The 25844-nt window shown below is 39.6% G+C and overlaps 1 protein-coding gene across 2 annotated transcripts in view; it reads right to left on the bottom strand.

The window, feature by feature from the left end:
- The window catches only part of spock1 (SPARC (osteonectin), cwcv and kazal like domains proteoglycan 1), an 85059-nt gene that overhangs the window by 23345 nt on the left and 35870 nt on the right, over nucleotides 1-25844 (bottom strand). For both annotated transcript variants that reach the window (XM_026330390.1, XM_026330389.1), the window contains exons 3-5: nucleotides 19962-19970; nucleotides 18108-18153; nucleotides 8924-9004 (exon numbers count right to left, since the gene is read on the bottom strand). In XM_026330390.1, coding sequence (XP_026186175.1) covers nucleotides 8924-9004; nucleotides 18108-18153; nucleotides 19962-19970 — 136 coding nt within the window. The remainder of the gene's footprint in view (nucleotides 1-8923; nucleotides 9005-18107; nucleotides 18154-19961; nucleotides 19971-25844) is intronic.

Below are 25844 nucleotides of genomic sequence, written 5' to 3'. Positions count from 1 at the left end.
CCTGATAGCTGTCTACTCTGCAGTGTTTCTATCGCCTTCTTATTTGGGCCTGCCCTCACCTCCATCTATCAGTGCTGCAGGAAACCTATCTTACTTCACTTCGCTTCAAATGACTTTATCACCACAAGGAAATGAGAGATGAAGGGAAAACGAGTGGAGAGGGAGAGAGGAAGGATGGGGAGGGGTTGGGGGGGAGGGGGATCGTATCTGGCTAACAAAGGATTGGAGGACAATTTAGGATTAGTGTGTGACCTCTGCGCTCTGACAAATTGGAAATCAGACACACACAAATACAGATGAGCAAGTCAGTTTATCCAGCTACAGACAAATAAACAGGGCATCACATGTAGATGATTACACAGATAAAACTTTCTCATAAACTGCAAAAGAGAGAAGGTGACGCTCTGAATGTGAAATCATTTGTAGATTATGCGATTTGAATATTTATGGTATACAAAAAAGGCAGCACAGTGGATTGGTGGTTAGCACTGTTGCCTCACAGCAAGAAGATTCCTGGTTTGAAACCCATCAGGGACCTTTCTGTGTGGAGTTTGCATGTTCTCCCTGTGCTTGTGTGGGTTTTCTCCAGGTACTCTGGTTTCCTCCCACAGTCCAAAAACATGTATGTCAGGTTGACTGGTGACTCTAAATTGCCCATAGGAGTGAGTGTGAGTGTGTGTGAGGTTGTTTGTCTCTATGTGGCCCTGAGATGGACTGGGGACCTGTCCAGGGTGGACCCCTGCTTTTCACCCAAAGAGAGCTAGGATAGGCTCCAGCAGATCCCTGTGACCCTGGTTAGGAATAAGTGAGTATAGATAATGGATGGAATACAAAAATATGAAGGGAAAAAAGAAGAGAAGAGGCAAGGGAAGGAAAAGAAAGGATGAAAGGAGAGCAGAAGAGAGGTGAGATGACAAAACAAGAGGGAGAGGAGAGGAAACATGAGAAAAAGAAAACGGGAGAAAAGAAGAAAAGGAAGAGTGAAGAAAAGAAAAGAAGTGGAGAGGAAAAATTGAGAGATGAGGAAAGGGAAGGTGAAGAGAAAAGAACAGAAAGGAGGAGAGCAGAGGAAAAGACAAAGGAAGAGGAAAAACGAGATGATCAGAGACGATAGGAAAGGAGAAGGAAACAGCAAAATGAAAGAAAGAAGAAAGGAAAGAGGAAAGGAAAGGAGAAAATGACAGGATGAAAAAGAGGAGGAGGGTTGGGAAGATAAGAAAGTAGAAGTGTGTTGGGTAAAAGAGAGTTTTATCCATCTATTTAAAGCTTGAGTGAGCAGCATTGGCGGTTAAACCAGCCAATCAATTGTAATGCAGAAGCACTGCAGCACACCCTTGCCACCTCTCCCACACTTCGCTCATCTCTTTTTATCCCCCTCTTCTTTCTAATCTTTAGTATGACTTTATACTTACCCTGGCGTTTGTGAACAAGTCAATATGCATGAGCAATGTAACTTGACATGCCTTATTACATATCCATTCAATCCAAAGTGCCAAGTAAAACTCCTTTTCACACTCTAAACCACGTCTTTACCTTGAGAATGTTATTGATTTATGTAAATGAACACAGTTGCCTGCTGCTGATAAGACGGCACCAAATTAACAAATGTGAAGGATTCGTGCCTGTGAAATAAATATTCTAATTCTCCATCAGACACTGCTTAATGGAGAAACTGTGAATATGCAGTGCATCGAAGCCAGTACAGTAGCTGATAAGTGAGGAAGGAACAGGGAAAAGTTCAGTTGTGTGTATTCTCTGCAGCGTTAGAGTAACAAGTTGTGAGCAACTTTACAGTTTTACGCTCAGAGGCCATGATGAATTTGTTTAGAGAGCTGCCTTGGCCTGTTCTCTTGGCCATATATAATGTTGACTCGTGACCCCTGACTGCTGGTTTGCTATTATTGTGCAGGGGTGGGACAGATGGAAGATTTGGCAGATGGACACATGTGTCCTCTGAATTTAAATCGAGCTCATTTACACTTCTCCTGACGGTGAAACTTATATTGATGCCACGTAGTGAAGCATGCCATGACACTGGCACTTTCATGAATTTAAAACTTAAGAGGGTGACGATGAATTTCTTAGCAGAAGGATTACACTAGCTGGACAGTATGGTGCATAATTTTACATTATATAACCACACTGAGGGTGTGCTCTATTTTTCGCACTGTCGGAATTTTGATGCCGAGTCTTGGTCCTTAGTTTGGCTGCAGACTCTTCACAGTGGGCTCTACTGTACAGTATGAACACCGTTTTTGACTGACAAAGTCAATGTAACCACGTTCCTCGCACGATCGTCAATCTACAGGGTAATGAAGCCTTTATGAGGAATTTGAGATGCTGCTAGAAAAACAGCACTGGCATGAGTGTTATCAGCTGTGTCACAGGTGAGTGCATGAATATGATTGGACATTACCAAACAGACGCAAGATGTAAGAAAAATTCAACTCAAGCCAATTCAAGAAAGACATTATTCTTCAATTGTAAATATAATTCACAGATTATGTGAATTCTAAATGAATGAATACAAAAGTGCAGTGATCCCATAGGTTTTGTGTTATATACAGCAATTATACTTGTATGTATGCATGAATGTTTTTTTAATCATATCTTACTGGTATCTGATGGTTGTATTTTTGGATTGGAATACTCCTACATATGGTATGTGAGTTGTACAACCTTTATAATCTGACTTTAAAAATCTGTTGACGTGGACACCATGTGGTTTGTTGTACATTTCACTGCTGTGTTGCTTGCATGCTTCAAGAAAATCTGCTGTTGCTGCAAATACAGTAACAGCCCAGCTACCATCTGGTCAGATCTACCTTCATATACTTGAGAGGGGGTAATCAATATATTCTTTGGTTGAGAGCTCATGAACAGAAAAGCCAGCAAGTACATAAAAGAAAATAAATTCCCTGCTGAAATCAAAAGTTCTGCTGCAAAACTGACAAAAAAGGTATTACCTAACTGAACATGAAGAAAAATCATTTATATTTAGCTATTCTCATACTCAGGTGGCTAAACCATATGTGTGTGTTTTGTGTTATGGGATCCATAAGCACTACAGTATGTGTAAATGCCAAGTATTCAGTGCTAGGAGAGGTTTTGTTTTTTTTAAAGTTTCTTTTGAGATCTGACCAGATGGTAGCTGGTAGCTGTCTGTCTGTCTGTCCACATGGTGGTTTTGACAAATGACTCAAGTCATTTTTCGAGAGCTCTCCTCATCGTACTCGTGTCCACTTTCCTAACTTCATTCCTTTGTGTGTGTGTTTTGTGTTGGCTAGGGAGTATTATAGTACCATCTCTCTGCCCTTGCACCGCATTCCTGTCATTACTACAGTTACACCTGTGCACATTGTGTCTATTTCCTCAAGTGTGGATGGTGTAGATTCATATATCAACTTCCATCAGCTCCCACCCTCCAAGTCCACAGCTCAGAGTCCTTAGGGTGCCATAAGACAAACACAGCCAGGCAGAGGAGAACCAGAAAAATACTGTTAGCCCAGGAAAAATTGAGTGACCAGTTCTTATACAGCTTAGCTGTTCAGTACAAGTTAAAGTTAATTGAGAAGCTGTTTTATGATAATAGGACATTAATGTCACACGTGTACTTTTATTTAACATGTACAGTATGTTTTACTGCACATATCCAACAATATAGTTATTTTCTAATCCCCAACTACTGAGGTAATTCCTACTGAAGACTGAAAGACATACTGCAGACACAAGTATCTACTAAAAGTCAGTGTTTAGAGTAATTGCAGTCAGAATACACAGTCATTAAACAGCAACGAGTGCTTCCCAACAAACATTGTTTAAATGGATATTTCCAATGGGATACTGTAGTGGAGGTTCAATGTGCAAGACTTTGCAATACACAAGATCATGATTTTGATCCATACCTTCACAGGGAAACTGTAGAATCAGGCTGCAGTCACTGAATCACTGCTAACTGCATTAGGGTGACAGCGTTGCTGTATCATTGCACTGTATTTCATTAAGGCAAGCTGCAAATATGGCAGTTTATAGTCCACAGTGTGCTAAAATCCTTTTTTAAAAAAAGTTCCTGGATGAGCCAACCCTGAACATATCTTGTAGCTATTTAATTGCTGCAACACTTCCGAGTGGGTCCTGGGCAGGAAAGCACATTAGACTTGAAGCTGTAAAATTTTATTACAATTAAAGTTGACAGTTAATTGCCCTAACCTTCCACCTTTGTCTCCTCAAGTTCTTTCCTCCCTTTTTTACCCTTAATGTTCTTGAAGTGATAAGAAAAAGTGGCTCGAGAGGAGAAAGGTAAGATAAAACACTCTTGCAGGATTCTCTAATACTGGACGGCAGCCAGAATGGAGTGCAGTGATTGGATAATAAAGACAGTCAGACTCCAATAGAAGAGGCCACACTACCAACAAGCCCTGTCACAGAGTAGAGGGTGACCTCAGATTAATTGCTGCCGAGCTGGACATGGGTCAATGGGGTGCTTTTGTAATCTGTGTGTACGGGCGTGTGTGTGTGTGCGCTCCTTTATCGACGTTGTGCTCCGTTGCTCTCCACAGCGACTGTTTCTTCAAATAAACAAATTATTAAATAAACAAGAGTTTCAGCAATCATCCCCAAAGGACACATTTCTGACAGTTATTAGAAAAATGAGCATCAACTTTTAGGCTTTGATAAACTAATTAAAAAGGTGTTTCTTCTCTTTTACCTTGGGGGCTACAGAGAAGAACAAGAGACAGAGAAAGAGAAAACAGAAAGACAAACAGGTCAGGAGGAGATGAAATCTTCTCTCTCTTTGTGAGCGTTCCTCGGGGTCTGACTATTTGGCCTGTTAGAGGCACTGGAGCGAGGGATAACAGAGAGGAGTGATGGAAGGATGAAAGCACAGTGAAAGCCTCTGGGAGGACGCAGTGATAGAACAGATTCACCATCCAGAAAATTAATTATTGAAACATGGTCAAATCATATTATTGTGGATGTAACTGAGGAATGGAGATAAACAGGCTGTTTCAGTTTGAATGTCACGGAAAAAAACATAGCGGCTTACTGGGGGGAAAATAGAGGCTATTTACTATCACTTACAAACTGAATATTCATCACTGCCACATGACCATTATGCACAGATTCACACTCGCACATTATTGTGAAAAGCTCTGAAAGGAGCTGTTTTGTGGCGCTCTTGCTGGCAGCAAAGCATTTTTAAAAGGACATTATGAAAGCAAATCAAGTCTTTGAAGACAGCTTCAAAGCAGAAGAGCAAAGATGTTATTAAAGGACAACATGTACTTACAAGAGGACATTCATTTCAGGTGGAAGTTGCTAATTGTCACGGTCTAAATAAGGTAACACCTAACCTTTTTTGGCTGAAGCATAATTACAGTTTCATTCAGAGAATATATTATTGATTTGGATTTAGGGAACACACATAATATTACATACAGGAGTTTCTAGCTATGTTCACTCAGAGAACATGCAGGAAGCGCCTGAGAACAGCCAATGCAACCATGATAACATGGTAGCAGTTTCCAATAAGCACTAAACACAACACAGGTTACAATCGAGGATGGGAAGTGTCAGTAATTCGTTCATTTTTGGTCATGATGGGAAGTCAGGTGACATTTATTCAAGCTGCGGCTATGAATGTCTTTACCAAATGTCATAATCTATGTTTTTAACTAACTCGTCCAAACAAGAGCACATAATCACCTGTTCTGTCACCTTTACATTGAATCCCAGTCCTTTTTAGGATTATTTTTTCGACTTATAAAAGGCTTTGCCACTGCCTATTTATTTTTATACAAATATACAGTGCTGTGCAAAAGTTTAAGGCCCTAAAAAGGGGATGCTTTTAATATAAATGACATAAATTGGGTTTTCATTTATAAATTAAATTCATACCAAGTACAGTAAATGGAACAAAACCTAAGTCAGATCAGTATTTGCAGCTCTCCCCTTTGCCCTCAAACCAGCAGCAGTTCTCTCTGGTTTGACCTACACACAGTCTCTCCTGGTACTTTGCAGCACCTTGGAGAAGCTGCTGTAGTTCTTCTGTAGATTCAGGCTGTCCCAGTGTTTCTGTCTCTTCATATGATCCCAGACACATTGCTCAGATCTGGGCTCTTTGGGAGTCTGACCATCTGCTACAAGACTCCTGGTTCTTCTTGCCTCTGAAAATAGTTCTTAATGAACTGTAATGGACACTTTATGGGCTTGTTGTCCTGCACAGTGGGATCAATCAGACACCTGATGGTGTTATGCACAGTACTGTATATACAAATGAAGACTGATTATTCGACTGATTGATTGATACTAATCAAGCCAGTAGTTGTTGAAGCATTTCATTCAAAACCATAAATATCAACCTCAGAATATGCTGAATAAAAATCTTGATCTGCATTAGAACCAAACATAGACCCATAAACACTCCTGCAGTTTTGGCCAGCTGACTGTGGTAGGGTTAGAAGCCAAATGTTCGGGAAGGAAGCTTTTACTTTTCTTCACTAGACGTTTAACTGGCCATGTGTTTCTACCAGACAAGGAGTTCGTGTCAGTTTTGACCTTTAGTGAATTTCAGGAGAGGTCACATTGAAAGATCACACGCTTGACTTACAACCTGACTTTTTTTTTTTTTTTAGCTCATTGATGCTCTGTGATCTCTTCCTCTTTTTCCTCTGTCCTCACATCCACTGACACACCCACTCATACAAGTGGATGACAGATCTGGCCTCTTGCCTCACCTTCAGTGTCAGAGATAATTAAATGTTTTTGCACTGTCCTAGACTGAAGCATTCATTAATCCGAAGCTGATATGTGTGTTTGTGCATGTGTTTGTGTGCACTGGTAAGAGAGAGAGAGGGAGAGAGAGAGAGAGAGAAAGAGAAAGTAGATCAAATCCTTCCATATTCTCTGTCAATTTATATTTCTTCCTCTATGGCCCACTCATATTCACTAATGTTGCTCAAAACACACACCATATATAGGACATAGGAAAACCCTGTAAGTTAATTAGATCATCCTTTTACCTAACCGTGTAGTAAAGTGACAAATGGGAACAAAACCAGGCTCTATTCACTTCATCGAGGTTTTGAAACCCTTTTCAGTGGCATCATTCTTCACATTTTATCTAAAAGCCAAAGCATGTGTGCTGTGCTGAACACAATCAGCCCCGAGCCAGACCTACACCAAACACACCACACAGCAGACAAAGGAAGAAGAATGGAGAGTCAGATGATATGATACGTAATTCAGCTTCTCATATTTTGCTCCATTTAAAGGGAAATTGAGTAAGATTTGTTTGCCCGTAAAGCACAAGGGGTCAACTTTCGCTTAAAGTTCGACATTTCTGTCTTTCACAGCTCGCTCTTCAAAACAAACACTCTCCCATTCAAAAGCATGTGCTTGAATTTAAATCTTGGGATTGCAGCTTACTTTGAGATAATTAGATTCCCTGAAAACTAAAGGCTATATAGTGTTACAGCGATGTAACATAAATTTCATCAGAGCGGATCAAGGTGACATGAAAAACAAGAATATCTGTAAATGCCTAAAAATATCCAGACCTTCACAGATCTCAACATCTGTGTCTGAACTCATTCAAATACGTGCAGACGCACTGAAAACGCAGTGTTATTTATTCACATTGGTTCACACAGAAGTAGCACAAGATGGCTGTCACTTTTTTTTTTTGTAGATTTAACTAGGCTTTTAATACCATGGATTACTGTATGTCACCATGCAGCTTATCTCACACTGAACTAGATCAAAATGTGCATAATTGGGTTTGTAATTGCCTACCAAACAGAACACAGTGTGTGGCTGCTGACAACATCAGTCACATTTCAATTTGCATTTTGATTGACCAATTGGTTCCTTGTTTAGTTTTCCATTTGCCAACTCTGTTATCATTTTAGCAGCACTCTGCAGTCGTGCTGTGGCAAAACTAATCTGCCCTATAGTGTAATGAGTACTCTCATTGGGTGTTACTTCAGTCTGCATGTGCACCCTACATTTTTGACCTATTTAAGTTGCCCTGTGGAGTTTCCTTGTAATAAACAAAGGTTTACATCCTAACCGATGGATACATTTTATCTCATAAAATATGTGATTGTTATTAAATGTATGAAAGCTGAATAGTTTCAATCTATCTGTCTACCTGTCATACTTTAAATGCATTGGATGTTATCTTTGGTAATCTAAAACAAACAACATTAGACAGGATTTTAATCCACTACACCCACATTAGCTTGTTAAACTCTGCTAAGCTACAAGCACAAACACAAGAACTGACAGGTGTGCCACTGTCTACCGATGAGGAGAATCCTTACACCAGTATATTATAGCTCAGTTGCTAAATCTCAAATGACAATGCTAGCGTGCACAGAGGATAGTGTTAGCAGTGAAATAGGAAATAGCTCATGGCAGGCTTTGATCATCCTGTGTGAATTAGCTATGCTCTGTATGGCTGAGACGGTGAGCTGTGGAGCTTGCTTATCTCTTGCCTCCATACTGAGATCTCTGCACACAACCTGAGAGAGGGTGAAGATCTAATTGCGCTAAACACTGTGGTATACCCACTGTTTTGTGGGAACTGCAACTGAGACAGCAGAGCAGAACAATTAAAGCTCAGTGAAAAGTAATGCCGCTGACTGTTATGGACACTGACTTGCTATCAAAGCGTTTATTTCTCATTGAGCCCGATAATCTTGAATCATCAGTCTCACTATTATATACAAATCTCATTATTATAAGACAAGTAGATCAGCACTGAGAGCATTACTGTACACTTTAGCTCAACCACATGTACAGTATATTAACTAAATTACATGTAACTAGAACTGGTTATGGTATCAACCAACTTTTGTTTGTGTGTTTGTCACTTTCAGTCAGTGATTTAAAAAATAAGAAATATAATTCTGGTGCTCACCATCCTGCACTGTCTTCTTGGCTGCTCCAGAGTGGATATTAGTTCCTGGGTCTTCATATCTGCCAGGTTTACCCTCCCGCTCTAAAAAAAAGCAATAACAAAAAAAAAAACAAAAAAAAACAAACACAAAAATTAAATATATTTTGCTCTTTCAGTTCCCAAATTTCACAGTCCAAAACATTTTGTGACATTATAGTTCATCATTTAGTTTCTAATCATCATACCACCATTACTGACCACGAATACAAGCAAACACAGGCGAAGGACAACAAAGTATTGCACTTATCAATCCAGGCAGAAAAACACCCATCCATCCTCCCCCTCACTCTCATGCTGCAGCACAGCCTCCCAACATGGAAACAGGCCAACAGGGAGGGAGCGGAGCAGCCAAACACTGAGGTACAGGAGGTTTGTCATGTCTGTTTGTAGGTTTTGACATTAACACCAGAAATGATTAACTAGCAAACCTGCCCATCTCCTGTTTTCCATAAGTGAGTGAGGCATTTGAGCTATTGGGCTCAGCATGGACTGTAATGACCAGGAAAAAAAGTAAGGAGATGTGTGTATACATGAGATTAAAGTTTGTCTAACTATTTTTTGTAAGTATGCCCTCTATTCATTATTCCTCCACTCATCCCCTCTCTCCACTTTGCCAGACCTCTCTTTCCTCATTATGAGATGCCCTTCTTATCTCTGACTTATCCTCTCTACAGTCAATCTCTGTCAAGTTGTCTCAGCAGGCCTTGTGCCTGTATGTCTTTGAATCTCCCTCTACCTCCCTCCCTCAAGACTCTCTGATGCCACTGTCACTTTCCCATGCCGCCTGGCATTTAGCCTGAGGGCTGCTGCTGTGATCACTACTGACGGCTGTTTGCGTTTATCCTCCGAAGTTTAGTTCTCCTAATTTCCGATGATCATTGGAGGATCTATTGGCTTTAAGGCACAAAGGGCAAGAATGAAAACATACAAACAAACACATGCAGTCTTCCCACTATGTGATTTACTGTTGTGTGCATCTCTCCTGGAAAATAGCCTGTTCGGCAGGGTTCACATACTGCGGCCCATTGATTCACAGCTTCACTTCACTGAGTTCGTTGTTGGTTTTGGCTCTGCCTTTGTAAACTGGAAGTGTGCAACAATTCACCCAACTCACTGTGGCTCCATCTGCCAACAGTTACCCTTTCTTAATCGCTATTTCGCCTAGCCACTAGCTGTGCAGTACCTCTTCTCTCTTCTCTACTGTCCCTGTCCCTTATTTCTGTCCTAAACACAAATGAAACTGCTTTGCTGATGTGATTGGATTAATCTGCTCATTAAATGAACAATACCCTTGGTGTGACTGCATGTATTTCTTTTCTCTAAGTCTCAGCCCATGTGTATGTGTGTGTGTGTGTGTGTGACTAGCTAATTTACTGCACCTGAAATCACTATAGTATGCAGGTGGAGGTTTCAGCTGATAGTACCATTTATGTATTAAGACTCAACACTGTGAGTGCTCACCCTTCTGAAAGCGTGCGATAAGAGCTGAGCCGAGGGTCGTGGATATTGAGTCACTTTTTATGATGTGGCCAACAAGCCATTAAAATCAGAGCAGTAAACAATGTTTAAAGAACGCCTGGAGAGCGAGCTACAAACCCTTAGCACATTACACTGAAATGAGATATTTGTTCTTGCTCCAGCTCACACTCCATTTAATACACAGACCTGGGGTGCTCACTGTTGTTTGTTGTGCTATCTGTCTCTTTTCTTATCAGTTTCTCTCTAATTCTTTTAACTCCTTCCAGGCGCAGGTCAAAGATGGTTATCTGAGAATGTATTAAAAAGCACTGACAGAGTTAAGGCGAGATTAAAGATGTACCAGTGAGAAATGGGAGCAGACATACAGCATATCTTCAGAGAGACAGAGGCCTAGTGAGCTGGAGAAATAGATGATGAAATATATGACAATGACAAACACTCTGCTGGGAAAACACAATGCCACGTCTAATCAGACTGACTAGCAATTTGAAAGCACCAGATTCATGAAGCTTTGTTTTCTGGCTTCTACTGCCAAACCTGAGTGCTTCACAAATGACTTTCTTTCTGCTACCAAAATGGTTTCCATAGCAACCACTTATTCATGATGTAATGGAATTAGGCGAACAAGAGTGGTGAACACCTGAAAAATTGTGAACTTTGAAATCCAGTCGTCTCTCTTTCTTTGTTTGTATTGTGTGAACCGTTTGTCTCTCGGTGCCAGTTTGACTCTCCTGTGCTCCTCTGGACCTGCTGTGATAATGGGACGCTGTCTGCCATTTGTAGTTCCCCCTTTGACTCTTCTCTCTAGATAATGCATTGCAATCTCAGCCTCACAAATCCGTTGGGCACGTCCATATACAAGAAGCCAGAATGAAATAGCCAGAATACTGATTCCAACACTAGTCTTGCTGACAGTATTATTTGCTGCCAAGGACTCTCTAAAGGCCTTTTCAGGGCAACGTTTGGATCTTTACAGATGGGACTGTGCAGAAAACAACACTGATGCAGAAAACCAACACTAAATAAATATTCTGTTTAACCTTGGAAGAAGGATTTAAGTTTCAGATGAATGTTGAAATTCAGAGAGCAGCAGCAGAGAGGATCCATAAAAAAAAGGTAATAGTGGTACACAACACTGAGTGTGTTAACATGGCTGGAGATATCAGAGTTGAGTTCAAGAAGTAAAAAAAAACAAAAAAAAAAACATTCTTTTAAATTTGTGCTAATGGCAGAATGTGTGACCTGATCTCCATTATAGCTGTAGTCAAAAAACAGATTTCTGTGCTCCAGATTTTTTGATTGCCTCCTTGTAAATGGAAAAAGTAGAAGTAAATGTCAGGCCATAACTGAAATTTTAATGACTACAAGGTAACCTCTCTCACTCCAGATTGCTTCAGTCAGTCACAGGTGGGTGGAGAGCGAAAGCAACAACCAAAGTGTGGGCCTGTGTTTCATATAAACCAATTCCAAATATGAACAAAAAAAAAAAAAAAAAAAAAAGACAAAATGCAGGTGTGTCTGCTCAAATTCCTCTGCACAGGTACAATAGACCCAAAAAATGAAATAAATAAATAAATAAATCCAAGATATTGGATTTGCTTCGACAAACAAACAAACTTTAAGGTTTAGAATAAGCATCAAAACAGATACCAAAATGACAGTTCCCACAAGCTCTTTATAGAGATGCCAAAGACTGTGGAGAAGCATGTCACTTATAGTTCATCCTCTTTGTGAGGCCTAAATCCTTTTAAAAACCCTCCACTAGTCTTTCTTCTGTTGAGCAATATAGACCGTGGATATATCTGGTTGACAAAGTAATCCTAACACAAGATCCTTTTTTAGTTTTTTGGGAGCTTTCAGCAGAATCTCACGTTTTTTTTGTTTTTTGTTTTAATCCAGCAGATGGAGTGTGCTCAGCTGATGTGTGAATGTGAGATTTAGTTGCATAAGTAATCAGAACTACCACTGTGATTATCTACTGTACCCTGATAATTTATGTTCCTTTCAAATGTGAGGCACATTCCTTTTCATACATTGTAGAAAACTGAACATCTTTGGGTCTTGAACTGTGGGTCAAATAAATGAATAAATAAAAACACATCATTTTTCATGTGACATTTTAGAGTCTAACATCAATCTGATATCTTTTAGAACAAAATTGAAAGAGTAATGAAAACCTAAAATTAAAAAAAAAATTATCAGTTGCAGCTTTAGTTGAAAGCTTTCAGCAAAAGCTTGTGTAAGACATCCTTGTGATAACATTAATTCTACATCAGCTTCATCTGCATCTTTTATCCATCCATCCATTATCTATATTATCTTATTCCTATTTAGGGCCACAGGAATTTGCTGGAGCTGATCCTACCTCTCTGGAGGTCACCAGAGGCCCACATAGAGACAAACGACCACACCCGCTCACATTCAATCCTATGGGCAATTTAGAATCACCAATTGGACAAACTCCACACAGAAAGGCCCCTGCTAGGTTTCAAACCAGGAACCGTCTTGCTGTGAGGCAGCAGTACTAACCACTAAACCACTGTGCTGCCCCTGTGTCTGTTATCATGTACCAAATGACAGTTACGATGCCATAAAGCATAGAACTGAGTACAGCAAATGTCAGCATAATCCACCCACAGGGCAAGCTGGGCTGTCTGGGACACAGGCCAGTGTCACCCACACACACCCATACACACACTTGCCTCTGTACACAGCTCTTCAGCATTAAACATAACATGTACAGGTTCACCATCTATGACTGACGAATAGATGGGTCAAAGAGCTGTCACCATGGAAACAATCATGTGCCATTGCAAAAACCCCTTAAAGGTCTCGGTCTTGGCTTAAATGGTCTTGACAACAACACTAACATTTATCCAAATTAACCCGCAGGAGCAACATTTACATATCTGCAAATGTATATCTGCATTTGTCAGTAAAATTGATACAGACATTAATAATCCAATTAAAATTAGTCTACAAAATGTAATGCCTTCAGAAATCTGTTTCCTAATCCAGACAAATGTAGTACAAAATACCTTAATGAAATATTTATTCCACACAAAAAACCTCCCATTTTAGTCTCAGGGATCTGACTGTGGCCTGAATAAAAGCAACCATACAAACTGTCAGCTTTACGTCTGAATGATGCAAGTTGCAGTATATAGAGTAAGTCAGGGAACCATGTTATTGAGTGTTTCTACTAAATACTTTCTGCAGGGCAAAAGATGCTGATGAAAGAAAAAGAAGAGTCATGACTACAATCACACAGATGAAATCTGATAAAAAAATAAAAAACCCCCTCTTAAAATATTAATCACATATATATGAAAACTTCTAACAACTAATTATTCCAGACGCTTGTCCGCGTGTGTGTGTGTGTGTGTCACTGTGGTGTGTTGATTCACCCACAGTTGATTATGTAATTTCCCAGAGATGAACTCAATATGTCAAAAACAATAGAACATTCTGGAGAAACAATGAACAGAAACGCAGCCATATGACGTTAAGAAGTGATGAGAAATAGATTGTCTGAAAGTATAAAGAGCTACTAAGACACTGATGAGAGCATGTGGGGGGGGGGGGGGGGGTGTTTAAAGAAAAGGCAAAAGACAGAGAAAGACAGTGATTCAGGTTTCAGGACACACTGTTGCATGAATATATTTTGTAGGGAGCAGCACTTTTATGAGACTCTGCCGGCTTAGTAAATTGGCTGCCAGAGAAAAATGACAGAAACTTCAGCTCCACAGAATGTTAAATTTGTGATGTCAGTCTTCCGAAAAATTGCATGCAAGGTTTTTCATGACAGTAAATGTGATGTTAGGCCGCTGCTTCCATATAATTTAAACCATGCACAAATGGGGACAACAAAGAGAATTGGTTCGCGCCATAAATGGCAGATAAATGAAACAAAACAAAACATATCCACATGTGTTCCGGTGAAAGACAAGCATTATTCTGTTTTAAAGTCTTAGCACACCACTATACTGTAAATCATAATGAGTATCTGATTCAGGCAGTTATTGGTCTGCAACCTGCACTTCTGGTATCTTAAATGCACCTATAGTATCATCAGCACTCAGGATGGTAGTTTAGTGATGCAGTCTATAACAGTTCTGCAATAAACCCTCCCATCATGAAGGTGATAATGTTCAATTTTTGTTCAAAACTGATTTAGAGATGTGTTGATTCAACTGTGTGATCATTCCGGAGGCTGTAGTTTGTGTTACTGTTGAGACTGAGATCTGTTGTTTAGCCTAGCCTCACTGATATAAACAGGGTGGACAAAATTATATTAAAATTATATATATATAATATCTTATCAGGCTTGCTGTAGTACCCTGATGAGCCGGACCATGTGCTCATTACAGTGAGGCAAAGCTGCCAACTGGCTGTATAGTGTATAGCTGATGCTGATGTATTCTGAAATTCCCTAGGATTACTTTGAACTCGAATACATGCTTACCACAGCTCCACAATAAGCTCCAAATCAACTGCCTGACCTCGTTAAGCCGCAAGTAGTCTGGAAAACAGATTTACCACTGGTGGATTTGATCTCTCACTGTTCAGTATCTCCAATAATCCATTTGTGATCACACTGCTTTCATTCATTAGATGCTACTGAGAGGAGCTGAGTGATTCATCAAGGGACTGGATTCCCCCCCCCCATCAACCTTCCTGCTGCTGCTCTGAGGGTGACCAGTGATTCATTAGTCGAGCTGAGATCAGCAGGTGGTGATTGATGCTGCCTATCCTTTCTTCTGTTCTCACCCCTGATCAAGTGTCCTGAGCACACTTGTCATTTCAATATGATTTTTGTAATCTGACCACACACATCAGGTTATTGATATCACATCACGCCATACATCAACTTCATTACACAATTTCCTCAAATTCATTGTTTTTTTTTTATTACATTTTCTCTAGAATCTCCAGAAATTCTCATCCACTAAAGCTCTAAAGGCGCTCTTCAGACTGAACAGTGTTCATGTAGCTGCCTATTCATTTACACACCGTGAATTCTGCCTTTTAAAGAGAGCCATTTGAAAAAAATGTCCCTCAACACTATTTGAGGTATTGATTTTAAAGATAAAGCCATAAGAAGTACTCAGCCAGTCCATATTATAGTTTTAAGGATGACTCAGCCTGTCATGCTGAGTCAAAAGGTGACGTTATCAGTTTTAGCAGGAGCATGACACCACATGAAACCAGCTAATCTTTCCAAAAGAGGCTAGTCTGTCTGATTCACATGATTTATTCGCTGTCTAGTTATTTTTCTCATGTTTGTTGCTTCTGTGGGAGTGACTGCTGTATGCATAGTGAACAGAGCAGGAGTGGAGCGTTTAGAGCTCTGCAGCAGGGGAGCAGTCGTGCTGTAGCTGTAGTGCAACGCTGCAGCAGAAAGGGCAGAAAGATGCTTTTAGGCTCTCCCATAAATAGTCTAATTGGCACAAAGCTCTTCAACATGCAGTGTTTCTCTGGAGAAATGGGCCGATGTCACACTGTCAAGCACACACAATCACCTCACTGTGACCTGTCAAACTGTTGTAGTGACTCACATGCAAGGGGTAACCGGTAGGGTGAGGAGAGTCTGGAAGCTGAAAACTTTCAGTTTCACCTCCAAATAAAAGATTATAAATAGACTCCTGTGTTTGTTGCTCAGTTGGCCCAGTTTTTACTGTTGATGCTGCATTCAGCAACAGTTTTTGTTGGTTAAACAGTTATTTTGTTACCGTTCATACCTTTAGTCCCTTATTTATCATCATATCTCCTTCCTCTCTATAATAGCTGGCTTTTCCCTCTGCCTTTGAATTGGCTGTCCACAACAAATGTGCCTTCCATGTGGTCGAACAACACGCCCTACAAATGAGTTTTTTCCGAGCGTAACCTGAACTTTACTTTGGTGAGTACAACTTTATCCTAGCTATTGGAACAGATGGCTAGAGCAACAATAATAAACTGTAAATTATATAATGAAATTTTACTTTGAGGACAATACAGCACTACAGTGAAACATAAAACTAGGAGGTGAACGGTGCTTGAGTGTGAGTGTGTGTGTGTGTGGACAACAAAATATTAAATATTAATTGCACCTCTACCAGGGCAGTGAGTGTCCTTTCTGTAGGGTTATTTATTTTCTGTAGCTGCCAATGACATCAACAGTGAAGCCCTCTTGGTTTGGTCTCTGACCTGAATGAAATATTAGTAAAGTAACAAATATACTGTAAATGTTATAAAAAAAGTTTGGGCTTAGTGGGAATCAAAGCAGAGCCACAATCCTTAGTGTTCCCTGAAGGTTTTTTTTTTTACAGTACAGCATCTACATCACAAGTTTCACTACATGCAAGTCCCCTGGATTTTTGCTCAGAGGATTCCTCCATAGAATTTTATGTATTTAGTCCCTTGCTAAGAGAATGAAGCTCTGTTTACTTTTTGCTTTTAGGCGTCTCTACAGAAAATACAGTGTAGCTTCAGAATCTCATGAACTGAGGCGAAGCTGCTCTCATTAGACTCAGTATCCACAAGGAGCTGGCCCAGATAAACCTGCCCAGCAAGGCTTTCCCTGAAGAGCTATAGTTACTGTGCTAGATACAGTATGCAAAATCAAGCTAGCAGAGAGCAGAACAAACTTGATGGTATAAAGATTTAAAGTCCGGTGTGCTGTTCAGAGAGCTGCAGCCGAATCAACAAACAGTGTGTGTGTGTGTGTGTGTGTGTGTGTGTGTGTGTGTGTGTGTGTGTGTGTGTGTGTGAGAGAGAGAGAGAGAGAGAGAGACATTGAGATGAAGAGTGAGCAAGCATTTGTAATAAATGAATTTAGGCAAGAGTTACTCTGGATCTAAGGGCATTACACACTTAAGCATGATTGATAAACTTGACTTGGCATTGTTGGCATAGTAAGTTCATAGGCAGTATGTAAGTGTGAATAGCTGCACTGGAAAAAGAAACACACACAGAAACACACGCCGACGTGTTTGTTTGGATTCCTCGTGGGGACTTTACATTCACTTACATTAATCTCATGGAGACTAATCTAAAATTTAACAAAATTCTAGGCCCAGTCTACACAATATTAATGTATAAACAGATTTCAGTCCACACTATGTGAGTAGTAAAAGGTGCATACATACGCGCGCGCGCTCACACACACACACACACACACACACACACGCATACGCACACACATAAAGAGATGATTGGTTGTTGGCAGCAGCTCACTGAGCAGCACAGTTAATTTATTTGGAGTCCTTCGAATGTACATGCTATAAACTGCAAAATACTGAGTGAAGGATATATGATGTGAAGTAAGCATAAATTAGGTATACAAAACCCCAGTCAAGCTTCAGTAGTATAGCAGTATAATCATAGCATTGTAGTATATTGACACTGGTGCCGTCTGGTAGAAGCTGCAGTTTCAACATGTAAGTGTGTAAAATCCATTCTCCATTCTTTCTTGTGACTGACATGACAGTGTTTGACATTATACTGCAGAGGATTGAGAGTTGTTTTTAAAAATGTAATGGTAAATCTGTCTTGAAATTAAACAAAACAATCTTTAATGTTGTCTAAACTGACCGATACCATTGACACATTTTAATTGGTACTCAAAAAGTAGAGTCTTGTTATCCTTCCAATATAAAGATTACACACAAACAGCAGGACTCACCTTGGTCTAGAGACTTGGCAGGAGCCCAGCTTTTGAAGTAGTCATCCTGTGTGGAAACACAACACAAGAAACTGTTATGAAAAAATAACACCATGCTGAGAATAATATTGAATTATTTCGTAGACCAAAGAGAGGAAGAGCCCAAATACTAAATCAAACTATTGCGAATCCTGTCCTCATTCCTCTCTGCGTTTGTTCTTTCATAGTCAGTTTTTCGGGTTTTGTAAAGATGAATGATTGCAGAAGAAAAGGAAAATACATTGAAAGGTAAAAGCTTCTTTGGGCTGTCAAAAAAAGGATATGAATAAAACAGAGAAACCTGATGGACAAAAGCATTTGATGTCAAGGTCAACGTGGACTTCTACACAAAAAAAAATTCAAGAAGCGACGCTATGGTTGTTGTAGGAAAAAGATAAACATTCCCTCATTTCTCACATACAGTAACATCTACAGTCATGGAGAAAGATTAATCAACTAAAAACACTGACAGTCAAAATAATTGGCTTTATTCAGAGGTTTTGATCATTTAGTGCACAATTACTGACTGAAAGGCTCCATTCAAAGCAGATACCCTGCTGAATTAAGAGACATCTAGGTTGCAGAGCAGTTAAAATGTTTGGGGGGGAAAAAAAAAAAAAAAAAGCAGAGGCTTAAGCACTGTGTAGTGTTGTATAGTATATTATGTATGGGCATATCATGTATATAAGTGAAACAATTTGGTAGTCCTAAATATATAGATGAACACAGCAGTGGTATAGTTGGAGAGTTTTCAGCTTTCAGCACAGCATATAAGAAAGTATTTGTTAGCAACTATAATTGCTCCCTTGAAAGCCTATTTATTCCCACTGCATTTTACTATAATGTCATTCATCATCTGGTTAAATACCAGCCTCCACTTATAAGTGCCCACGCCGCTGTTAAAAATACATTAACAAAGACTTACATCTGCTTATAACCACATTCATGTGAATTTTAAATGAAATACTTATAGAGTGTTTATAAATGCCAAATACCAGGTTAAAGGGTAAGAAAATGTGGTTTACACTGGAAGAAGTTGCAGGTTTTTTTTTTTTATGATGTGAGTTATAACCATTCACACACACAGACACACACACACACACAACATTCACAATGGTCATGTCTGCATCTAAAATAGGTCCCAGAGTGAGTCGTATGTGTATCAGCAGGGAGTCAGGCTGTGTCAGTGACAATATGTGAGCCAGGCAGAGAAAACCTGCTGCAAGAGACAAGGATCTCCACTTTCCTTTATTACTGGAAGAAAATACAGAAAGAAAGAAGGAAAGATAGATAGATAGACAGGTATAGACAGATAGATATAGACAGACAGATAGATAGATGATTTACTAGTTCTAGTTCTATATATGACAAGTGCCGACATTTGAGACAGCACTAAAGTTTGAGCTGAAACCTAATTAGCATCTCCCTCAGGTCCTTACTTCACTCATCCTCCTTCTTTTCTTCTTTTATTTTATGTCCATCTCCCCTCCTCTGTGTCTATTATAAAATGATCCTTTATGGCTGTGAAAGTGCAAAGTAGGATGTTACTGTAGCAAATGTAATTTCTGCAGAGTTCCCACAAAAGCCTATAGCATTTAGAGTGAGATGAGAGACCATTCTGTGCTAATACAATGACTTGTGCTTTAAACACTACATTCACTACGGGTTTATTATTATGCTGAACTATACCAAGTTATGGCTGACCAGCCAACCAACCTGCTATGCATTTAAATCAGCAAAACCTCTCCAGCCTTGCAATACATACTAGGAAGGTACAGTACTGCAGTATGTTTCAAAGTACTATTACTAAGTTACAAACATAATGGATTTACTTACCTCTGCTTCCTTTAAATGTTGGCAGACATGAGGCAGAGGAATAAAGGGAAGAAAGAAAGGAAGGAAAGAAAGGTCAGTGATAATGACACAATATGCTGTGTCTATCAGCTCCATTATAATCCTGTGTTCGTCTGAATTCTGAGCTCAACTCTAGAGATTCATTTAATAGGAATCTGATTCTGAAGGTGGCAGAATACCAAAAGGCTCCCACATGCACAAGCTTGTACTCACACTCACAGCACTCGTGCTCACGGCCTCAGAGATAGCCTTATTTGATGTGGCATGTAATTTAAAACACATCGAGGGCAAATTGCACAGGCTTCGAGCAGAGGCACAGCATAAAGACAGAGGGGGAAAGGAAAGAGGGAGAGGCAGGGAAGTTGTGCAAAAGTAGAGGAATGGGGAACAGGCGTAGGATTTAAGCATCTTTTTTTGTGCTAAGACATGATGGAGAGGACGAGAGATGAGAGAAGCTTTTCGTGGAGGGTAGGTATTGTATGTTTTGTCCTAGAAAACTAAAATGCAGTAACGATTTGGTCAAAAAGGAGTTACAAAAGGAGTAACTTTAAAACTTAGAAAAACTTATTCTTCATAATAGCTCATAGAAATGGAAAAGTTATGCTATAATTATAATAGCAAAGGCAGAAAAGTAAATTGTGTGAAATTAATGTTAGCTGGTTATCCTTAGTTAAAGCTACAATTAAATTTATTTATAGATTTCCCTTGCTGAGATCTGTAATTGAAAAATACTCACTTTGATTAAGAAACATCTTGATCTTTCGATTTGTTAGTCTATCTACTTAAATGAGGCCACAGTTAAAAGCAGTCAACGCTAAACTTCTGCTGAAGGTGGCTTAGAAGAGCTGCAGTAGATCCTATCATCTTTCCTGTCATGTATTTAATACTTTAATGTATTAAATACTAGATGAGTTTGTTGTTGATTATCAATATACTGTAAATGATAGTACTAGAAAGACAGACACAGAGTAATCCCTTAGGAACCATGAATAGAATTTGTCAGAGCTCATTTGAGGTGCTATTTGAAACAGTGGATAACCTTGTCTGCGTGGATGTATCTGAACCAGAGTCTGTGCCATAAATTTGTTTGTTGTCTTGTTGATTTCTCTACCATCTGGACAATTTGCAACCTGTTGGTATTTGCAGCTGAGTTCATTTTGACCTGCAGATACAAACTTGTTGTGTGTAGAAGATAAATCGTTTCATCTGTTCTCATCAGATAACAGCATTTGCTGCGTCCAGCGGAGGACTGCAGGCGAGGCGCTGCTGCATGACACACTCTATTGTTCCGGGTTTTTTTTTTTTTTTTTTTTTTTTTTTAAAACAGCTGGTGTTGCTTAAGGTCCACAGCAGTTGCTAGCTCTCTTATTATTCAGTCTAAGTCTCAGAGATGACCTTTCCTTGCCCAGGACCCCCATTAATATTTTAGTGCGCTCATCTCAAAAGCATTAACTGGCTGTTTAGCTCACTGCGACACTGCCCCAATGTCATTCATACCCTTCAAAGTGATTACAAGGAGATAAAACTGTGTCGTTATTATCATATCGTCTTTGGGATTTTCGTTGTGGAGCGTCACGGTGAAGTCAACTGTGTTATTTTAAAGTAGCTAACATTGTGCAGAGCTTGCTTATAGACAAAAATTGGAACTGTTTAATTAAGTCTTTTTTTTTTTGGTGGGGGGAGTTTAATTAAAATCTGTTTAAAATTTAGCACAACAGCTGTCAGTGAAAATTAGATTCCTTTATTAAAAAACTGTGCATGATGCAAGTTATTTAGCAGTGCTTCTATTTTAATTATGGTTAATTGACTACATGTCTGTGTTTAAATACCTTCATGTCACAGTGAGTAGTTCCATTAGATGTTGCTGTTTAGCAATTTGATGATCCAGCTAAACTAGGCTACAGTATTCAGGCAGGTTCCCCAGAGGTGGGAAAAGGGGCAGACGTATCAACAAGAGGTGCAGAGGGAAAAAAAGAGAAGCCAACGACACATCGCCGTGTCCTCGGCATTATGGTTACTTGGCTGAGTTGTTGCTCATTGTGAATGCCAGTCTCTAGTGTTTCTGATTTTTTTTTTGCTGTGGTAAACAATAAAAGTTAATCATCTCTTTCTGGCTACCCAATATAAACTTTGGATGTTTTATGAGTCAGTGGGTAAAGCTCAGTTTTTCTGGAGGACAGTCGTTGTGTTTTGTGTTAGCTCATGAAACATCATATCCTAGTTTCAGAAACCCGAAGAAGGTCTTACCCCAGTTTTGAGAAACCTGGAAATGCTGACCATGGTACTTTGAAACATATTCAGGTTTCCAGTCATTATTTGTCATGTTTGCAGGCAGCAGTACATCAGAAACAAAAAATGATGAATGGAAAAATCTGTCAGGGCCAATTTAACTTCAAGACATCAATTTGGTATCAGATAATCAGTAGCCATAAGAAATAGAGTTTCTTTTGTCAGTATCTTAATGAAATTCACTTGCCATCAGTTGCTGTACATTTATTCAGACACAGTAGGCCCCTGAACTCTGAACAGTTATTAGTTTCATCATGTTTATATAAATATATTGAATGAAGTCTGGAGCTTTTTTAAAACAGAAGAATAGATATCAGATTGGTATTCTGTATCAGCAAATATATGTTCCTGTTGATGTTGCTAATTACTGGTGGGGGGTTGACAAATTTGACAAAAAAAAAAAAAAAAAAGGAAAACAAAAACCTGCATAATAATGCATTCAATAAGAAGGCTGGATAATTTACTAATAATGTATACAAGGACATTATTGATCTACCTCATCATGAATATGTTCCAAACCATGATAGGTCTCAAAAAATCCAGATGCTGGTGTGCATGTAACTTATTATTTATACCTATTTGCAGAGCAGCAAGAGATTACTTACTAATAATCAATGCTTTTATTTTTTACTTGTGAGGTCGGTCTCAAAATGTCTTTAATTTCTCTGATGACCTCTTCGAAGTCTCCACAGGATGAGTTCAAACTTTTTCTCTGGTTTAAAGTGACGATGGAGATTTCATCTAAAGGCCCGGAGGAAGTCTTTAATATGAAGTGGCAGTGAAGAAACACAATTGATTCCCAGGGGAACCAAATGCTTTAGCCGGATTAGCTTCTCTGAGCAGACATAACTTCTACTGAATGTGTGTGTGTGTGTGTGTGTGTGTGTGCACAATTATACTGTTTGTGAATTTGCACAAACACTTTCATTAACATTAAAATAGGCAATGCCATACCTGGAGTGACTGTAGATGTGATAATCAGGGGGATGACGATGCAAATCTGGCCTCTCGGTGGAAACTAAACTGCAGTAAAAATTTACCGTGTACTTTATGCTTTTTTTTTTTTTTCATGGTTCTGGATCCTCGCCAAATTCTACCTCTTCCTCATCTTTATCCTCCATAGTCTCTAATTCATTCCCCTCTCCTCCTCCTCCTCTTCTCTCTCCACTACATCTCTGCTCTCCTCCTTAGGCTACGTCTTTTAAACAAGCACTGGTCTGGGATCTGATTAGCACTCTGTGAAGCTGATATATGAGCTCTGTGAGCAAACAGTAAAACAGAGCAGAGACTGGATTTCAGAGATACACTTCATCAGATCTCCTGAAACAGTCCACCTGTTTGTGCTGACAGGTTATTGGGAACAACAGTGTGTTATTGTCAGATGACCTCTAGTGACTGTAGCAATTATGACACATGCAAAAGATGAAGTCAGGTGATGTAGCATGTAGAGCGACAAAATCCACATTAGGGGAATGTGGACTTTGGAGGCTGGGATTTGTGTTTGTTTCCATGACGACAAAGGACAGATATTCTAAGATGACGTATATTATCATGCAGGTTGAGGGTCCTGTTGGATTACTTTACTGTTAGGCCTCTGCAGACTTTACTGAGTGCTGAGTAGAACAAGTGGACACAGTTTTGTTTCAAAACCGATTAAAAAAAAAAAAAAAAAGCAACACACACATTCAAAGACAGAAATAGTGCAACTGATGATCATGTTACAAGAAATGTTTTCCTCATTAGCTGGAAAATTGCAGTTTGTGTGAAATCAGCCAAGCTGCTTATGTGAAGCATAACCATAATCAAAACCTTAGTATAACTTAATATGTCCTAATCTAACAAAGCTAAGAGAACTCAGGCTAGTCAATTCACATATAGAAAATAAAAAAAATGTGCCTTTTTTTAAAAGCTGCCCCATGAACATCTATTAGCAATTTATATGGCCTTTAATAGAGCAGCTAAAGCTATTATATAAATGAAGGTTTACAGGATTACTGGTTCATGCAGACTTCCTGGGCATTCTCGTAATAGAGAGAGTTTAATATGGAAACTCATTAACTGTCACACACTTAACAAATTATTTGGATCAGTAGTTTTCTAAGTGACTTTGGAGGCTTTACATGTTAATAAACGATATGACCAGCGCTCAAACCCACACCCACGTGATGTTATGCAGGTTCAACTCAACTGACTGAGCACTAACGGTATAAAACTGAGCCGCTAGCTGAGTTAAACGCCGCGCTCTCTAGCAACACAGCCATCGCTGCAGTGGCCGAGTCGAGCAGAACACAATCCAACTGACAGGAAAAAAATAAATGGGAAACATACACAGCCACAGCAACATTTGTTTACAAATAATATGTCACTTCCTCAACGGTGTCTTATTTATATATGCATTCAATACAGATTTGTCAGTAGTGAAACTGAAGTCCACAGGAGAATGGAGCGAGCAAGAGAATGGAGCTCTCTACCAAAACAGACAGAAAAGGAAAAAAATGTACTTGACACACTGAAGTGGGTGAGGGAAGAGAAAAGAAGAGGTGAATGAAGGAACGTCTTGCTGGACTGGATCGAAGAGAAAACATGAGAGAGGATGATGACTCTTAAAGAGAAAAAAAAACAGGTACGGAGAAGGAGAAAAGGGAGTGAGGAGCAGAGGCGACACAATGAGAAGAACAGTGATGGGAGTTTGCTTCCCTGTAGCACCGCTCCACTGGAGTCTGTTGGGTATTCGTGTCTACGTCCTGGAGGCTGACAGGCAGCGTCTCAGTCATATAAACAGACATGTAATACTGAATATTGCATGTGCTGCTGAGAAGATGGAGCACTATGGCACTCATGCATATGGTGCACATGCCCAAACACACACACACACACACACACGCACACACACACACACGCGCGCACACACACACACACGCGCACACACACACACGCACACACGCACACACACACAAAGGATTTCACCTGCTTTTGAGGATAGATGAACAAACTCAAACGAATAACTTATTGGAAGCTACTGTAATTTTCTCACTTGCTTTCACTCTCTCTGTAACACACACTTAGGCTCATACGAGAGTGATTTCTCTCCAGACTGTGAATTTACATAAGGATCAGGCTAACCAATGAGAACATTGGCATTCCCAGCCAATCCAAGCTCTCTATAGTAAGACAAAAAAGTTTGTTTTTTTTCTGCTTACTTCCCCCCTTCTTCACTTGGCTTTCTATTTTTATAGTCTTCCTCATTTATCAAATCTCTTCCTCTCTACTCCTTTTTTCACCACTGCAAACATCCCACAACTGATCCAGAAACTGAACAATGTGGCTCAAAGCCCAACTTCAAAAAATCTGCTTCCTCTTCATTCTGTCCTTTCTTTTCACGTTAACGAGGGGGGAAACTTTCTCTCCCGAGCATCAGTTATTCAAAATATCATGACAACTTCACACTTCTTCTTTCTTACTCTTGTTAAATACCATCTTCAGACTGGCTTCCTTTCCTTTTTTGTGCGTTTCTTCTCAGTTTCAGCATATTGAACATGAAAATCAATCGATTACACGAAGACTGGTGCAAAGAGG

This window comes from Mastacembelus armatus, chromosome 10 (genome assembly GCF_900324485.2).
Source record: "Mastacembelus armatus chromosome 10, fMasArm1.2, whole genome shotgun sequence".
Classification (NCBI taxonomy): Eukaryota; Metazoa; Chordata; class Actinopteri; order Synbranchiformes; family Mastacembelidae; genus Mastacembelus; species Mastacembelus armatus.
Note: the sequence above shows the minus strand (reverse complement) of the source record. Positions and strands in the feature narration are given on the sequence as shown.